The 19784-nt window shown below is 47.3% G+C and overlaps 1 protein-coding gene across 1 annotated transcript in view; it reads left to right on the forward strand.

Annotated features, from left to right (window-relative positions):
- Positions 1-7924: 7924 nt before the first annotated feature.
- Positions 7925-19784, forward strand: part of LOC149431275 (nephrocystin-4-like) — a gene marked incomplete at both ends in the record, with an annotated part of 178425 nt that continues 166565 nt past the window's right edge. Inside the window, 2 exons of the mRNA XM_089665727.1 lie at positions 7925-8080; positions 15923-16059. Coding sequence (XP_089521853.1) covers positions 7925-8080; positions 15923-16059 — 293 coding nt within the window. The remainder of the gene's footprint in view (positions 8081-15922; positions 16060-19784) is intronic.

The following is a 19784-nucleotide window of genomic DNA, read 5'->3' on the forward strand; positions in this document are numbered from 1 at the left end:
CCGAATTCACTATATCTGCTCTCCCCGGACCCCGCATTTATTATATCCGCTCTCCCCGGACCCCGCATTCACTATATCCGGTCTCCCCGGACCCCGCATTCGCTATATCCCCTCTCCCCCAGACCCCGCATTCACTATATCCGCTCTCCCCGAACCCCGCATTCGCTATATCCCCTCTCCCCCAGACCCCGCATTCACTATATCCGCTCTCCCCGGTCCCCGCATTCACTATATCCGCTCTCCCCGGACCCCGCATTCACTATATCCGCTCTCCCCGGACCCCGCATTCACTATATCCGCTCTCCCTGGACCCCGCATTCACTATATCCGCTCTCCCCGGACCCCGCATTCACTATATCCGCTCTCCCCGGACCCCGCATTCACTATATCCGCTCTCCCCGGACCCCGCATTCACTATATCTGCTCTCCCCTGACCCTGAATTCACTATATCAGCTCTCCCTGGACCCCGCATTCACTATATCCGCTCTCCCCGGACCCCGCATTCACTATATCCGCTCTCCCCGGACCCCGCATTCACTATATCCGCTCTCCCCGGACCCCGCATTCACTATATCCGCTCTCCCCGGACCCCGCATTCACTATATCCGCTCTCCCGGACCCTGAATTCACTATATCCGCTCTCCCCGGACCCCGCGTTCACTATATCTGCTCTCCCCGGGCCCCGCATTTATTATATCCGCTTTCCCCGGACCCCGCATTCACTATATCCGCTCTCCCCGGACCCCGCATTCACTATATCCGCTCTCCCCGGACCCCGCATTCACTATATCCGCTCTCCCCGGACCCTGAATTCACTATATCAGCTCTCCCTGGACCCCGCATTCACTATATCCGCTCTCCCCGGACCCCGCATTCACTATATCCGCTCTCCCCGGACCCCGCATTCACTATATCCGCTCTCCCCGGACCCCGCATTCACTATATCCGCTCTCCCCGGACCCCGCATTCACTATATCCGCTCTCCCGGACCCTGAATTCACTATATCCGCTCTCCCCGGACCCCGCGTTCACTATATCTGCTCTCCCCGGGCCCCGCATTTATTATATCCGCTTTCCCCGGACCCCGCATTCACTATATCCGCTCTCCCCGGACCCCGCATTCACTATATCCGCTCTCCCCGGACCCTGCATTCGCTATATCCGCTCTCCCGTACCCTGAATTCACTATATCTGCTCTCCCCAGGCCCCGCATTTATTATATCCGCTCTCCCCGGACCCCGCATTCACTATATCCGCTCTCCCCGGACCCCACATTCACTATATCCGCTCTCCCCGGACCCCGCATTCACTATATTAGCTCTCCCCGGACCCCGCATTCACTATATCTGCTCTCCCTGGACCCCACATTCACTATATCGACTCTTCTCAGAAGATAGGGATAGTTGTGCGTGAAAATCCCAGTAGATCAGCAGTCAAACCTCTGCAGAGAGACCACTGCTTCCACACAGTATACAAGGGTCCTTCTCTGCATAATACTGGCAGAGGACAGGCTTTTCTACTCATGTTATGGCTGCTTTTGAAAACACCCTGAACCTACTGAACATACACAGTACGTCCTCATTACTTCCTAAACATTACTTTACCGTGACCTCTCCCACCACATGGGGCGATACCATTACATACGGCGTCATTCGGTCCATTGTTCAATGTACTGCGCTGGGCTCAATTCTCCGACCCTCCGATAAGCAGCCATTGTACAATTTCTACACGTATTTTATTTCATTTTTCCCATTTAATCGTTCTCTAAAAACATGAAGCGCCACAACGCGTAAATCAGGCTGCCGAAGTGGCACGAAAGAGAAAACACGTATGAAAGATAAATGTTCTTAATTTTCTTTTATATGTAGACTGATAAAATGTAATTGCAGGTTCTCCTTCCAGCCTGCCTGATCACCCGTGAGGGCATACATCATCCCCGGGCTTAATCACAAATATGTATTTCCTGCCAGAGAGGGGCTGCAGGAGTTATTCCGTTTTGTTTTTTTTGCTGCGTATTCTGACCAAGTGTACAAACAAATAATGTCGCTTGTGTGCTGATGGCAGCGTGGTTAGATTTTAAGGTGCGCTCCAACCAATCCCACATCTTCTTGGGTTTTCACACACAACCAACCCTAGGGAAATCCAGACTCATCAGACCCGGCAACGTTTTTCCAGTCTTCTATTATCCAATTTTGATGAGCCTCCGTTTCCTGTTCCTAGCTGACAGGAGTGGCACCTGGTGTGGTTTTCTGCTGCTGTAGCCCATCTGCTTCAAGTTGAACGTGTTGTGCGTTCAGAGATTGTATTCTGCATACCTTGGTTGTAACAAGTGGTTATTGGAGTTCCTGTTGCCTTTCTATCATCTCCAACCAGTCTGCCCATTCTCATCTAACCTCTGACATCAACAAGGCATTTTCCTCCACACAACTGCTGCTCACATGATATTTTCTCATTTTTGGACCATTCTCTGTAGATGGTTGTCCATGAAAATCCCAGTAGATCAGCAGTTTGTTAAATGCTCAGACCAGCCCGTCTGGCACCAACAACCATGCCACGTGCAACGTCACTTCATTCCCCTTTCTTCCCCATTATGATGCTCAGTTTGAACTTCAGTAAGTCGACTTCACCACATCTAGATGGCCGGTGAGTGTATATCAGATGGTTTAATATCCCATTCCAAAACCTGGCCATTGATATGGAGTTGATCCCCCTTTGTGGCTGTAACAGCCTCCTTTCTTTTGGGAAGACTTTCCACAAGATTTTGGAGGGTGTCTGCGGGGATTTGTGCCTTATCAGGTACTGATGTTGGATGAGAAGACTTGGCTCACCATTGGTGTTCCAGAAGACCTGGCTCACCATTGGTGTTCCTGGCTGAAAACACCTGGCTCACCATTGGTGTTCCTGGCTGAAAACACCTGGCTCACCATTGGTGTTCCTGGCTGAGAAGACCTGGCTCACCATTGGTGTTCCTGGCTGAGAAGACCTGGCTCACCATTGGTGTTCCTGGCTGAGAAGACCTGGCTCACCATTGTTGTTCCAGTTCATCTCAAAGGTGTTCAGTAGGGTTGAGGTCAGGGCTCTGTTCAGGACACTCATGTTCCTCCACACCAAACTGGTCATCCATGTATTTATGGAGCTGGCTTTGTACACATGGAACAGTCATTGGGGAACAGAAAAAGACCTTCCCAAGACTTTTCTGGAGGCTGAGGAAGACTAGAACATTGGTCATTTGCAAGAACATTTGCAAAGTCAGGTTCTGATGTTGAATGAGAAAACCTAGCTCAAAATCACCATTCCAATTCAGCCAGTAGGGTTGAGGAAAGGGCTCTGTGCACAACACTCGAGTTCTTCCACACCAAACTGGTCAAACCATGTCTTTATGGAGCTAGACATCTCATTCCAAAACCTTGGTCATTAATATGAAGATGTCCCCTGTTTTGGCTATATGAATGAGAAGACCTAGCTCACAATCACCATTCCAATTCAGCCATTAGCTTTGAGGTCAGGGCTCTGTGCAGAACACTCGAGTACTTCCACACCATACTGGTCAAACCAAGTCTTTATGGAGCTAGACATCTCATTCCAAAACCTTGGCCATTAATATGGAGATGTCCCCTGTTTTGGCTATATGAATGAGAAGACCTAGCTCCCAATCACCATTCTAATTCAGCCAGTAGGGTTGAGGTCAGGGCTCTGTGCAGAACACTCGAGTTCTTCCACACCAAACTGGTCAAACCAAGTCTTTATGGAGTTAGACATCTCATTCCAAAATCTTGGCCATCAATATGGGGATGTCCCCTGTTTGGCTATAACAGTCTCTACTCTTCTGATAAGACTTTCCACAAGATTTTGGGGTGCCTGTGAGGATTTGTGTACATTTGTGAGGTCAGGTGCTGATGTTGAATGGGAAGACCAGTTTACCCTTGGTAGTTCATCCCAAAGGTGTTCAGTAGGGTTGAGGTCAGGGTACTGATGGATGAGAAGACCTGGCCCACAACCAGAGGAGACCGGGAATTAGAGGACTTCAGATTTCAGCTAAAACAGCAACTGGCAGCACAAGGAACAAACTGGGGCATATTTTGCCGGGAAGCTGTCATGGATGCAACAGCTTCCCACCAAGTGCTAAAATGCTAGCATCTTCCGGTATCCCAGCAACCGATGATCATCCCTGGCTCCATTCAGCTGCTGGGTGAAAGATTCCCTGGCTGACAGCTGTATGTAAACAAAGGGGCGGGGGCACTGGCTGACATCAATACTCAAATATGACAATGACTCACCTAATGGGATGACTGCAATGCACAGTGCAGCTCAAACCAACCTCAAAAGTAGTTGTTTTTTTTTTCCAATTTCTATCCCAGAGACTTAGAGAAAATAGTAAATGCTGATTCATATAAATATATCACAATGAGCCCACTTTACAATAAAGTATGTGATGACACCGGATACATCTGTGATGATCTGATTTTCTGGGGGAGGGAAGCAGCGAATGGTCACCCTTCAAGAGGCCTTCACAAACCACAACAAGCGTATTCTATTCTGCGTATAATAATTAGCTGAGGTTTGTGCCAGGCACACATTCATTAACATGCGGCGCCCGCCACCTGCATAGATTGTCAAGGAGGGGATATAATTCACAAACCTGCTCCAGCTAGCTTTCTCCTCAACTATTTAATTTGGAATGGGTATGGGCAAGGCAACCGCTTCTTCAAATTAGACAAAGTTGTTTTGAGACACGCATGTGCGCTTTTAAATGGCTGGAGGGCCTGAACGGGGCTTTATCTATAATGCAATCAGCTTAAAGGGGAACTGCAGTCTTTTTACAGTATTGTAGATGTATGTAACGGTGATGTGTTCATTGCTAATGACCTTAATCATGGCTGTGTTTATTTATTGTTTGTTTTTGTGTATAGTTTGTAGCTATGTACAGTATATGCATGGTATGAACATGGGGCAGACATATGGTGTTTATTACATGTGCAGTCTCTGCTTACACCTTAGTAGTACTGAGCAGTGATTGTGCTACACTGCTTCTCTTTCTCTCTGTCCATCTTCTTGTTTTGTTTCCTCTTCCTTCCATCCTTTCCTTTCCCTTTCCTTTCTCCTTTCCTTTCCTCTCCTTTCCTTTCCTTTCTTTTCCCCTTTCCCTTTTTCCTTTCCTTTCCCCTTTCTCCTTTTTTTCCCTTTTCTCTTCCTTTCCTTTTTCTCCTTTCCTTTCCCTTTTCTCCTTTCCTTTCCCCTTTCTCCTTTCCTTTCCCCTTTCTCCTTTCCTTTCCCCTTTCTCCTTTCCTTTCCCCTTTCTCCTTTCCTTTCCCTTTTCTCCTTTCCTTTCCCCTTTCCTTTCCCCTTTCTCCCTTTTTTCCCTTTCTCCCTTTTTTCCCTTTTCTCCTTTCCTTTCCCTTTTCTACTTTCCTATACCTTTTCTGCTTTCCTTCGCCTTTCTCCTTTCCTTTCCTTTCGCTTTCTCCTTTCCTTCCCTTCCTCTTTCTCCTTTCCTTTCCCTTTCCTTTCCCTTTTCTCCTTTCCTTTCCCCTTTCTCCTTTCCTTTCCTTTCCCTTTTCTCCTTTTCTTTCCCTTTCCGTTTCCTTTCCTTTTTCCTTTCCCCTTTCCTTTCCTCTTTCCTTTCCCCTTTCTCCTTTCCTGTCTTTTCCTTTCCCTTCCTCCTTTCCTTTCTCCTTCCCCCTTCCCCTTTCCTTTCCTTTCCCCTTTCTCTTTTTTTCCTTTTCCTCCTTTCCTTTCTTTTCCTTTCCCTTTTCTCCTTTCCTTTCCCATTTCTCCTCTCCTTTCCCTTTCTCCTTCCTTTCCCTTTCTCCTTTCCTTCCCTTTTCTCCTTTCCTTTCCTTTCCCCTTTCCTTTCCTCTTTCCTTTCCTTTCCCCTTTCTCCTTTCTCCTTTCGTTTCGTTTCCCTTTTCTCCTTTCCTTTCCCCTTTCTCCTTTCCTTTTCCCTTTCTCCTTTCCTTTCCCCTTTCTCCGTTCCTTTCCACCCCCCTTTCTCCTTGCCTTTTCCCTTTCTCCTTTCCTTTCCTTTCCTTTCCCATTCCTTTCCTTTCCTTTCCCCTTTCTCCTTTCTTTCCCCTTTCCTCTCATTTCCTTTCCTTTCCTCCTTTCTCCTTTCCTTTCCCTTTTCTCCTTTCCTTTCCCTTTTCTCCTTTCCTTTCCTTTCCCCTTTCTCTTTCCTTTCCCCTTTCTCCTTTTCTTTCCTTTCCTCTTTCCTTTCCTTCCCCTTTCCCCTTTCCTTTCCCCTTTCTCCATTCCTTTCCTTTCCCCTTTCCTTTCCCCTTTCTCCTTTCCTTTCCCCTTTCCTTTCAACTTTCCTCTCCTTTCCCCTTTCCTCTCCTTTCCTTTCCTTTCCTTTCCTTTCCCCTTTCTCCTTTCCTTTCCTTTTCTTTCCCCTTTCCTCTCCTTTCCTTTCCTTTCCTTTCCTTTCCTTTCCCCCTTTCTCCTTTCCTTTCTTTTCCTTTCCTTTCCCCTTTCCTTTCTTTTCCCCTTTCCTTTCCTTTCCCCTTTCTCCTTTCCTTTCCTCTTTCTCCTTTCCTTTCCTTTTCTCCTTTCCTTTCATTTCCTAGCCTATCCTATCCTTTCCCCTTTCTCCTTTCCTTTCCTTTTTCCTTTCCCCTTTCCTTTCCTTTCCCCTTTCCTTTCCTTTCCCCTTTCCTTTATTTTCCCCTTTCCTTTCCTTTTTCCTTTCCTTTCCCCTTTCTCCTTTCCTTTCCCCTTTATCCTTTCCTTTCCCCTTTATCCTTTCCTTTTTCCTTTCCTTTCCTTTTTCCTTTCCTTTCCTTTCCTTTCCTTTTTCCTTTTCCTTTCCCCTTTCTCTTGTCCTTTCCCCTTTCTGCTTTCCTTTTCCCTTTCTCCTTTCCTTTCCTTTCCCCTTTCCTTTCCTATCCTTTCCTTTCCCCTTTCTCCTTTCCTTTCCCCTTTCCCCTTTCTCCTTTCCTTTCCCCTTTCTCATTTCCATTCCCCTTTCCTCTCCCCTTTCTCCTTTCCTTTTTCCTTTCCTTTATCCTGTGATACAGTTTCTCAACTGCCAGGAGGCACAAATGACGATATAGATGTTGCACTGCACTCATGGAATCAGTGGAGATCACAAACTGCTAGAATCAGACAATCCCTGTGTGGGTTAAAGCTCCAGGAATTCAGCCACTTTTTAAAATGTGCTAGGTTACTATTGGCCATGTCCAACGAGGCACATGCCCCCTCGTATACATATCTCTTTAATTTACAATTTACATTTTTATTGAGCCCCAGGTATACAGCATCACTCCTGTCTTCTAGCAGTTTGTGGTCTCCAGTAATTGCACAGGTGCATTGCAGCACTGAAATTATTGTCTATGGCTCCTGGCCAGAAAGGGAATCAACCAGTATGTGGAGCAAACGCCTACATTGTTCTAGCTCCATGATTGTAGATAGGCTGATGTCACACTGGTTATTGCCGAGGTAGAATCAGAAGGTGCAGCAACAACTTCCCATAAGGAGTGTCGCTCAGTCGCTAGCCTGGAATGTTTCCTAAATATCTCTTGCTAGGAAGGAATCAGTGACTGAGGGACGTTTGCTAGTCTTTCCAGCAGAAGAACATCGTGATAAATGAAGGTAAATGGCCTTTTAGTGATCCTGTCCCTGGTGAGCTCTCACCCGAAACAGGATGGCTTGCGTAGACTGAATGTGAAAATGTCACTGTGTCCTTTACAGAGATAATATCTTTTAGAATGCAGGTACCCTTTAAGGTGATGTTCGGATTCGATGATCAGAACATGAAGAAAACACACATAATGTGCTGGAAACATCCGGCGCTGCTTCCAGGTTATTTCTGGAATGATAAATACCGAGACAAAACAAAAAGCATTCTGTGCACTTTGATGTGCATTTCAAAGTGAAATAGCGGTGATTAGATTCGCGCACTCAGCGCCTGTAATGGTTTTCTTGCAGTGAACAGACACATGATGTTGATTGAGAAAAGCCACATTCAGTACAATGTGCGGAGACACAACGGGCTGCAAGATGTATTCCATTTACTTCCTCCAAACGCCCTGGTATCCGGATCAGAGAAAATCCCTGGCATCCTGCAAGGAAGAGATGACACAGGTGAGCTGCAATATAATAGCAATCAATCAATCAATCAATAAATATATCCAAATTTACTTCGGTAATGACGCTACTGAAATATTAATGTATGCGCTAATCACCCCGGTCTGATGAGGTAAGTCTTCACCAAATGTCTGACCACTGACGAAGTTGGCAGCATTACAGTCGCTTATGAATGCAACTGGCAGAATTATGTTGCCCACCAACCGCTTTTCTAACACCTCCTGTGCCAGTCTCTGTACTGACTCCCTGCCGATGCGAGGAATAAATTCATACTTCTAATCCTCATTTACATGGCCTTCAGTAAGTCTTTAGCTTGCCTTGTTCCTCTTTATACTCCAATAATACTTTCATTTTTGCTAAAGATCTACTGCATTCATCCTCCTTTGTTAACACCTTCTACTTTCATTATGCCCTCAACACAGCACTGCACACACTCCATAATTTATCATTAAAAGAAATGCAAAAATAATAGAAAAGAAACTCAAACAATGAAAGTTGTAGTGTGCACCCTTACATTGGGGGTTAGTAGAAGGGCACCTTGTATTGGAGGTCAGTGATGATGAACCTTCTAATGTTGATGGTCTGTGTAGTGTCTCCTTGCAATGAAGATCTGTGAAGATGGGCCTACTAATGTTGGTGTAGTGCCTTCTTACATTGGAGGTCAGTGAAGATGGACCTTCTACCTTTGGTGGTCAGTATAGGGCCTCCTTACATTGGAGGTCAGATAAGGTAGACCTTCTAATGTTGGTGGTTAGTATAGTGCTTCCTTATGTTGGAGGTCAGCGAAGGTAGACCTTCTAACCTTGGTGGTCAGTATAGTGCCTTCTTACATTGGAGGCCAGTGAAGATGGACCTTCTACCTTTGGTGGTCAGTATAGCGCCTCCTTACATTGGAGGTCAGCGAAGGTGGACCTTCTAACGTATATGGTCAGTGTAGTGCCTCCTTACACTGGACGTTAATGAAGGTGGACCTTCTAATGTTGGTGGTCAGTGTAGTGCTTTCTTACATTGGAGGTCAGTGAAGATGGACCTTCTACCTTTGGTGGTCAGTATAGCGCCTCCTTACATTGGAGGTCAGCAAAGGTAGATCTTCTAATGTTGCTGGTCAGTATAGTGCCTCCTTATGTTGGAGGTCAGCGAAGGTAGACCTTCTAATGTTGGTGGTCAGTATAGTGTCTCCTTACATTGGAGGTCAACGAAGGTGGACCTTCTAACGTATATGGTCAGTGTAGTGCCTCCTTACATTGGATGTTAATGAAGGTGGACCTTCTAATGTTGGTGGCCAGTGTAGTGCCTCCTTACACTGGAGGACAGTGAAGGAGGACCTACTAACAGTGGTCAGAGTAGTGCTTCTTTTATTGGAGCTCACTAAAGATGTGCCTCCTTACGTTGGAGGCCAGTGAAGATGGACCTTCTAACGTTGCTGGTCAGTGTAGTGCTTCCTTCGATTGGAGGCCAGTGAAGATGGACTTTCTAACATTAATGCTCAGTGTAGTGTAGTAAGGGGCACTCTGGTGGGGATCCTGATGTAAGGGGAGGCACTGATGTGGATCCTGATGTAAGGGGGGCGCTGATGGGGAACCTGATGTAAGGAGGACTTGTATAAGGACAATGTAAGAGGGGCGCTTTGGTGGGTAGCCTGATGTAAGCTCTGAAGGGGACCCCAATGTAAGGGGGCACTGATGTAAGAGGGTACTCTTGTGGGGAGCCTGATGTAATAGGGACCCTGATGTGAGAGGGGCTTTGATGGGGACTTCAACGTAAGGGGGCTCTGGTCGGGAGCCTGATGCAAGGGAGGCTCTGATGGGACTGTGATGTAAGGGGGCACTGTGGTAGGGAGCCTGATGTAATGGGACTCTGAAGTAAGGTGGGCTCTGATGGGGGCCCTGATGTAAGGTGGGCTCTGATGGGGACCCTGATATAAGGGGAACTCTGGTAAGGAGCCTGATGTAATGGGACTGTGAAGTAAGGTGGGCTCTGATGGGGACCCTGATGTAAGGGGGCACTCTGGTAGAGAGCCTGATGTAATGGGGAACTCTTGATAGGGACTTTTATGTAAGGGGGCAGTCTGGAGGGGATCCTGAAGTAAGGTGGGCTCTGATGGGGGCCCTGATGTAAGGGGGACTCTAATGTAATGGGGCACTCTGGTATGGAGCCTGATGTAATGGGACTGTGAAGTACGGTGGGCTCTGATGGGGACCCTGATGTAAGGTGGGCTCTGATGGGGACCCTGATGTAAGGTGGGCTCTGATGGGGGCCCTGATGTAATGGGGCACTCTGTTAGGGAGCCTGATATAAAGGGGACCCTGATGTGGACCCTGATGTAAGGGGAACTCTGGTAGGGAGCCTGATGTAATGGTTAACTCTTAATAGGGACTCTTATGTAAGGAGGCAATCTGGAGGGGATCCTGAAGTAAGGTGGGCTCTGATGGGGGTCCTGATGTAAGGGGAAATTAGATGTAAGGGGGCACTCTGGTAGGGAGCCTGATGTAATGGGAAACTCTTGATAGGGACTCTTATATAAGGGGGCACACTGGAGGGGACCCTGATGCAAGACTGAAGTCTTTTTCTTTTGTTCTTAATCCTTTTTTGCTGTTTCCAAAAAAGATCCATGGAAACTGTATTCATTCATTTATTATGTATTGGTTTATAAAAACTGCTTTTTTAATTTAATTATTCATTCATTTATTATTTATTGATTTATAAAAACTGATTTTTTATTTTAATCCCACAATCATTTGCTAAATATTCAATGTGGCCCTCATACGGTAAGGTCTGGGACCCCTAATCTAGAGCATTTTCAATTCCACCATTAAAATAACAGAGGAAACCATTGTCCGGGGTATTATTTTATAGCAAAGCTGAGATTGTCACCATTGACCACACACAGGTCAGCTCTACCTTGTTGGGCTTCCACGATCGGGAGGGGCCCGAGGTGGCCCCATGTGACACCCAATGCCCTTACAGCATTAATAATGGGAGATGACTCTGACCTAAGGGCTGTTTTCAGAGAAGCTGAGGAACGTTCTGTATTTCCACTTGAATTTCTCCGCTAATTTCCTGGCACTCCAGGCCCCTCCAAGACGTAGCGGTGCATGGAAGCACTCGAAGGCGGCAATGGAGGAACACAAGCCATTTATGCGATTTCTATTGTTAAACAAGTGGAGAGGGAATATAGATGAATAATCGGGAGCCGAGCGCAGCTGCTTAGGCCCTTCATATTTCAGCACTTTCGTCTCCGCTGAGATACAGAGAACAACGCCAACACCGTACAGTATATCCACGTCCAATCCTCCACAGACACATTTACAATACAACGTCATTAATTCCTTTACATGGACAGGTTTATTAGAAATTTTACGAGCCAACCGAACAACAAATACTCGATTAGCACGCTCGCTGCCGCGGAGTCGTCCTTTATAAGTCTTATTACGCAGCCACCACTTCTATAGTGACTTAAAGGTAAACTCCGGGCTGAGCAAACCTTGTCTGAAGGAAGGGGGGTGAGGGGTCTGGCTGAAAGAGTTAGCTCACCTTTAACCACTTCAGGTCCGGACACTTTCCCCCCCTTCCAGTCCAGACACTTTCACCCCCTTCCAGTCCAGACACTTTCCCTCCCTTCCAGTCCGGACACTTTCCCTCCCTTCCAGTCCGGACACTTTCACCCCCTTCCAGTCAGGACACTTTCACCCCCTTCCAGTCCCGACACTTCCCCCCCTTCCAGTCCGGACACTTTCACCCCCTTCCAGTCCAGACACTTCCCCCCCTTCCAGTCCGGACACTTTCACCCCCTTCCAGTCCGGACACTTTCACCCCCTTCCAGTCCAGACACTTCCTCCCCTTCCAGTCCGGACACTTTCACCCCCTTCCAGTCCCGACACTTTCACCCCCTTCCAGTCCAGACACTTTCACCCCCCTTCCAGTCCGGACACTTTGACCCCCCTTCCAGTCCGGACACTTTGACCCCCCTTCCAGTCCAGACACTTTCACCCCCCCTTCCAGTCCGGACACTTTCACCCCCTTCCAGTCCCGACACTTTCACCCCCTTCCAGTCCCGACACTTTCACCCCCCTTCCAGTCCCAACACTTTCCCCCCCTTCCAGTCAGGACACTTTCACCCCCTTCCAGTCCCGACACTTTCACCCCCCCTTCCAGTCCAGACACTTTCACCCCCCCTTCCAGTCCAGACACTTTCACCCCCCCTTCCAGTCCGGACACTTTCCCCCCCCTTCCAGTCCGGACACTTTCACCCCCTTCCAGTCCGGACACTTCCCCCCCTTCCAGTCCAGACACTTTCACCCCCTTCCAGTCAGGACACTTTCACCCCCTTCCAGTCCCGACACTTTCACCCCCTTCCAGTCCAGACACTTTCACCCCCCCTTCCAGTCCGGACACTTTCACCCCCCTTCCAGACCAGACACTTTCACCCCCTTACAGTCCGGACACTTTCACCCCCCTTCCAGTCCCAACACTTTCCCCCCCTTCCAGTCCGGACACTTTCCCCCCCTTCCAGTCCCAACACTTTCCCCCCTTTCAATCCGGACACTTTCCCCCCTTCCCCCCCAGGCCAATTTTCAGCTTTCAGCGCTATCACAATTTGAATGACAATTGCGCGGTCATGCAACACTGTACCCATATAAATTGTTTAGCATTTTTTTGAGACAGATAAAACTTTATTTTGGTGGTATTTATTCACCGCTGCGATTTTTATTTTTTTGCTATATAAATGAAGTCCAAACGTTTTGAAAAAAAGTGTTTTTCTTATAACATTTTGCAAATAAATAAACTTTCTTCATAAATCTCGGCCAAAATGTATTCAGTTATCTTTTTAATAAAAAGAAAAAATTACCCAAATTAGTTTATAACCAAAAATTATAATTTTTAAAATTTTTTTTACATTTTTATTTTATTTTTTTATATTATTTATGTTTTTTTTTTTTTTTTTAACATACCGTCACCCTAGCAGTAGTGTCACCATGGTGACACTGTACTACTTGTGGGGGGTGAAGGGAGGAACGGACAGAGCTGTGAAAAATGGATTTTTTTTTTTAATCAGGTTGGTTTAAAATGATGGAATATTGCTTGTGGACTGCAACGAGTATTTTGTATAAAGGTGACCGAACGCTCTACGTCTCGGCATCCCATGTGCATTTCTTCCAGATCTGTGCAGTATTCCATTATACATCGTCTCTGTGCAGGGGCGTCATCTGTCCTGGAATAAAGACCGCTCACTGCCACTTTCTCTCCTTGTGCAGTGTGACTGGTCTTGTCTCCGCCCACTCCTGTAGTTTTCTGCTGAAAGCCTGTAGTGGGTGGAGCCTGCTGGGCCCCTCCTACAGCTCTGTTCTCTCCTTTTGTGGGGTGACTGGTCTTGTCTCCGCCCCTCCTGTATTTTTTTGCAGGCAACCTGTAGTGGGTGGAGCCTGCTGGGCCCCTCCTATAGCTCTGCTCTCTCTCTCCTTGTGTGGGGTGACTGGTCTTGTCTCCACCCCCTCCTGTAGTTTTCTACAGGCAGCCTGTAGTGGGTGGAGCTGGCTGGGCTCCTCCTCCAGCTCTGCTCTCCTTGTACAAGGTGACTGGTCTTGTCTCTGTCCCCTCCTGTAGTTTTCTGCAGGCAGTCTATAGTGGGTGGAGCCTGTTGAGCCCCTCCTACAGCTCTGCTCTCTCCTTGTGCAGGGTGACTGGTCTTGTCTCCACCCCCTCCTGCATTTTTGTGCATGCAGCCTGTAGTGGGTGGAGCCTGCTGGGCCCTACAGCTCTGCTCTCTCCTTGTACAGGGTGATTGGTCTTGTCTTCACCACCCTCCCCCCCTCCCCTGTAGTTTTCTGCAGGCAACCTGTAGTGGGTGGAGCCTGCTGGGCCCCTCCTACAACTCTGCTCTCTCTGCTGGTGCAGGTTGACTGGTCTTGTCTCCGCCCCCTCCTGTAGTTTTCTGCAGGCAGGCTGTAGTGGGTGGAGCCTGCTGGGCCCCTCCTACAGCTCTACTCTCTCCTGTACAGGGGAACTGGTCTTGTCTCTGCCTCCTCCTGTAGTTTATTGCAGGCATCCTGTAGTGGGTGGAGCCTGTTGGGCCCCTCCTACAGCTCTGCTCTCTCCTTGTGCAAGGTGACTGGTCTTGTCTCCACCCTCTCCTGTAGTTTTCTGCAGGCATCCTGTAGTGGGTGGAGCCTGCCCTGCCCCTCCTACATCTCTGCTCTCTCTCCTTGTGCAGGGTGACTGGCCTTGTCTCCGCCCCCTCATATGGTTTTCTGCAGGCATCTTTTAGTGGTGTAGCATGCTGGGCCCCTCCTACAGCTCCGCTCTCTCCTTGTGTGGGGTGACTGGTCTTGTCTCCGCCCCCTCCTGTAGTTTTCTGCAGGCAGCCTGTAGTGGGTGGAGCCTGTTTGCTTTAATATAGCATAGTAGTGTCAACCTTCTGCCGATACAGTGTAGGGGAGATGTTCGAATCAAAAGAATTGAACTCATTTTTCAAGTATTTGGCTTAGTGGTTAGCACTTCTGCCTGCCAGCACTATGGACGTTGGTTCGAATCCCAACCACGGCACCACCTGCCTGGAGTTTGCATGTTCTCCCTGTGCCTACGTGGGTTTCCTCCGGGTGCTCCGGTTTCCTTCCACACTCCAAAGACATGCTGGGAGGTGAATTGGCTCCTGTCTACCTTGGCCCTAGGATTTGTATGTATGCATGTGAGTTAGGGACCTTAGATTGTACGCCCCTTGAGGGTTAGGGACCTTAGATTGCACGCCCCTTGAGGGTTAGGGACCTTAGATTGCACGCCCCTTGAGGGTTAGGGACCTTAGATTGTACGCCCCTTGAGGGTTAGGGACCTTAGATTGTACGTCCCTTCCCTTGAGGGTTAGGGACCTTAGATTGTACACCCCTTGAGGGTTAGGGACCGTAGATTGTACGCCCCTTGAGGGTTAGGGACCTTAGATTGTACGTCCCTTGAGGGTTAGGGACCTTAGATTGCACACCCCTTGAGGGTTAGGGACCTTAGATGGTACGCCCCTTGAGGGTTAGGGACTTTAGATTGTATGCCCCTTGAGGGTTAGGGACCTTAGATTGTACACCCCTTGAGGGTTAGGGACCTTAGATTGTACGCCCCTTGAGGGTTAGGGACTTTAGATTGTACACCCCTTGAGGGTTAGGGACCTTAGATGGTACGCCCCTTGAGGGTTAGGGACTTTAGATTGTACGCCCCTTGAGGGTTAGGGACCTTAGATTGTACGCCCCTTGAGGGTTAGGGACCTTAGATTGCACGCCCCTTGAGGGTTAGGGACCTTAGATTGTACACCCCTTGAGGGTTAGGGACCTTAGATTGTACGCCCCTTGAGGGTTAGGGACCTTGGATTGTACGCCCCTTGAGGGTTAGGGACCTTAGATTGCACGCCCCTTGAGGGTTAGGGACCTTAGATTGTACACCCCTTGAGGGTTAGGGACCTTAGATTGTACGCCCCTTGAGGGTTAGGGACCTCAGATTGTACGTCCCTTGAGGGTTAGGGACCTTAGATTGTACGCCCCATGAGGGTTAGGGACCTCAGATTGTACGTCCCTTGAGGGTTAGGGACCTTGGATTGTACGCCCCTTGAGGGTTAGGGACCTTAGATTGCACGCCCCTTGAGGGTTAGGGACCTTAGACTGTACGCTCCTCGGGGGGCGGGGACTGATGTGAATGTACAATATATATGTAAAGCGCTGCGTACATTGACAGCATTATATACAGTAAGTACCTGTAATAAATAAATAATTGGTTGGTAAAAGATCGCAGAGATGTATTTTCTATCTGTTTCTCTGGAGCTGTGATTGAATATTAGCTTTTTTATTTTGTATTCTTCTGTAGGAGATGCCTTGAAGAAACCGCACCTCCAGAAAACAGTCACTTGTCACTTAGACCAACTCCATCTAATGATGTATCCTTCACTGGAGAAGTTTGAAGAAGAATTGCTTGTCCTTGTCAATAGCGATCGCTTGCCGAAGGTAAGGGGAGGGGCCGTTTATGTGATTATGGGAGGAGTCTGTTTTATACATGCCCGCTTCTCCTCCATGATTTTATCGTAATAACCATCAGTTGTTACCACCTTTCCTGAATCCCGATTGGCCATCACAGACCTGTACCTTCTAGGCCTGTGGTGGTCATCTTTTTTTATATGAGGGGCGTCGAGTGAGGCCCCCCAAAATTACCAAAGGGTTGCACATAAAATTCAGTGAATATTCAATATCAGAGGTAGCAGACACACACCAAGATAAATTCAATGACTATATGGGCATGGTACAGGAGATGATCAGAGACTGCAGACATGATACAGGAGATGGTCAGAGACTGCAGACATGATACAGGAGATGGTCAGAGACTGTGGACATGATACAGGAGATGGTCAGAGACTGCAGACATGATACAGGAGATGGTCAGAGACTGCAGACATGATACAGGAGATGGTCAGAGACTGCAGACATGATACAGGAGATGGTCAGAGACTGCGGACATGATACAAGAGATGGTTAGAGACTGCAGACATGATAAAAGAGATGATCAGAGACTGCAGACATGATACAAGCGATGGTCAGAGACTGCAGACATGATACAAGAGATGGTCAAAGACTGCAGGCATGATACAGGAGTTGGTCAGAGACTGCAGACATGATGCAATAGATGGTCAGACACTGCAGACATGACACAAGAGATGCCCAGACGGTGGACCTGATACAAGAAATGGTCAAAGGCTGCAGACCTGATACAAGAGATGGTCAGAGACATCAGACATTATACAAGAGATGGTTAGAGACTGCAGACATAGCACAATAGATGGTCAGAGACTGCAGACATGATACAATAGATGGTCAGAGACTGCAGACATGACACAAGAGATGACCAGACGGTGGACCTGATACAAGAAATGGTCAAAGGCTGCAGACCTGATACAAGAGATGGTCAGAGACATCAGACATTATACAAGAGATGGTTAGAGACTGCAGACATAGCACAATAGATGGTCAGAGACTGCAGACATGATACAAGAGATGGTCAGAGACTGCGGACATGATACAAGAGATGGTCAGAGACTGCGGACATGATACAAGAGATGGTCAGAGACTGCGGACATGATACAAGAGATGGTCAGAGACTGCAGACATGATACAAGAGATGGTCAGAGACTGCGGACATGATACAAGAGATGGTCAGAGACTGCGGACATGATACAAGAGATGGTCAGAGACTGCGGACATGATACAAGAGATGGTCAGAGACTGCAGACATGATACAAGCAATGGCCAGAGACTGCAGACATGATGCAAGCGATGGTCAGAGACTGTAGACATGATGCAAGAGATGGTCAGAGACTGTAGACATGATGCAAGAGATGGTCAGAGAATGCAGACATGCTAGAAGAGATGGCCAGAGACTGTGGACATGCTGCAGGAGACATTTTACATGGGACTGATACAAATCACTACTGTAAAAGGGCAATAGGGAAACACAGATGAGAGTCTGCAGGGACCTTGGGGGCAAAAGTGCCAAAGGGCCACAGGTCAGACAAAAGGGCACTAGACCAAATCACCCACCACCATATTTCTTTGAACACATGACAACATCACTGGGGGCTACTCCCTCTAAGAAAGGTCCAAAAGGGTAAATGGTGGAAAGGAGGGTTCTCCAGTGCTGGTCTCCATGTGGCTCCTCTGTCCCCTCTGAAGGACCTCCTTGTCCTGGGTCATCACCCGGCATAGGTTGTATGTCCACCAGGAACCTCTGTTATGAACATGTCTGAAAATCGGTATTTGTATTCATGCAGAGTACATGCCCTGTGTAATCACTTCTATACCGTATATGTTTTATTATTAGTTTTTGTATTCCTTTGCTGGCGGCGCTCACTTTGTAAATAAAAAGACGGTATTTTTGTCCAGGCTTAACTTTATCTGATGTTAAAATCAGACATGAACATATGTAGACTGATGGTGTACGTGAGCTGATTGCACAAGTCCGCCTGAACCTCAGCCAAAGCTGTTTCTATAGCATCTTACAGAGAAAAACCAATCCAGGGACAGCGTTCTGTCTCACTGAGCTTTTTGGCAGAGCTGTGCGGGTTTTCCTTTTTTATTTTTTTATACAAAGTAGTTAAGTGAAATTCAAAATTTGGGTAGGAAAAGGTTAAGGATCCTGTGGTGGGAAAGAGGCCGGGTTTCCATTGCTGATCCCTCTTCACAATGCTACTTGCCTGGCTGCTGTACTGTATATTACACAGAGGTGTTGTGGCGGATGGTTAACACATTTCTCTCATCTTCTTCTCTTTTCTTCTTCTCTCATCTTCTTCTTCTCTCTTCTTCTCTCTTCTTCTTCTCTCTTCTTCTTCTCTCTTCATCTTCTTCATCTCTCTTCTTCTCTCATCTTCTTCATCTCTCATCATCTTCTCTCATCATCTTCTCTCATCTTCTCTCTTCTTCATCTCTCTTCTTCTTCTTCTCTCATCTTCTTCTCTCATCTTCTTCTCTCTTCTTCATCATCTCTCTTCTTCTTCTCTCTTCTTCTTCTTCTCTCTGCTTCTTCTCTCTTCTTCTTCTTCTCTCTGCTTCTTCTCTCTTCTTCTTCTCTCATCTTCTTCTCTCACCTTCTTCTTTTTTCTTCTTCTCTCATCTTCTTTTCTCTTCTTCTTCTCTCATCTTCTCTCATCTTCTCTCATCTTCTTCTCTCTTCTTCTCTCTTCTTCTTCTCTCATCTTCTTCTCTCTTCCTCTTCTCTCTTATTCTTCTCTCATCTGCTTCTCTCATCTTCTTCTCTTTCTTTTCTCTTTGCGTCTGTCCTCCCCCCCCCTTTCTTTCTGCCCCTCGCTATTCTTCCATGTCTCGGTCTCTCTTTCACATTCTCTATGCCTCTCCCTTTCATTCTTCCTCTGTGTCTCTCCCTCTTTCACATTCTCTATGTCTCTCCCTTTCATTCTTCCTCCATGTCTCTCTCCCTGTTTCACATTCTCTATGTCTCTCCCTTTCATTCTTCCTTTGTCTCTCTCCCTCTTTCACATTCTCTATGTCTCTCCCTTTCATTCTTCCTTTGTCTCTCTCTCTCTTTCACATTCTCTATGTCTCTCCCTTTCATTCTTCCTCCATGTCTCTCTCCCTGTTTCACATTCTCTATGTCTCTCCCTTTCATTCTTCCTTTGTCTCTCTCTCTCTTTCACATTCTCTATGTCTCTCCCTTTCATTCTTCCTCTGTGTCTCTCCCTCTTTCACATTCTCTATGTCTCTCCCTTTTATTCTTCCTCTGTGTCTCTCTCCCTCTTTCACATTCTCTATGTCTCTCCCTTTCATTCTTCCTCTATGTCTCTCTCCCTCTTTCACATTCTCTATGTCTCTTCCTTTCATTCTTCCTCTGTGTCTCTCTCCCTCTTTCACATTCTCTATGTCTCTCCCTTTCATTCTTCCTTTGTCTCTCTCCCTCTTTCACATTCTCTATGTCTCTCCCTTTCATTCTTCCTCTGTGCCTCTCTCTCTCTTTCACATTCTCTATGTCTCTCCCTTTCATTCTTCCTCTATCTCTCTCTCTCTTTCACATTCTCCATGTCTCTCCCTTTTATTCTTCCTCTGTCTCTCTCTCACTTCATTTATACTTCCTCATCTCTCACTCTTTCATTCTTCCTTCATGTCTCTTTCTCCTTTCATGTCTCTAAATATTTCTCCCTGTCTCTCTCCCACTCACATTCCCCATGTCT

The sequence above is a fragment of the Staurois parvus genome, unplaced genomic scaffold, assembly GCF_062004578.1.
Source record: "Staurois parvus isolate SC_StPar_1 unplaced genomic scaffold, SC_StPar_1.0 ptg002307l, whole genome shotgun sequence".
In the NCBI taxonomy this organism is placed as follows: Eukaryota; Metazoa; Chordata; class Amphibia; order Anura; family Ranidae; genus Staurois; species Staurois parvus.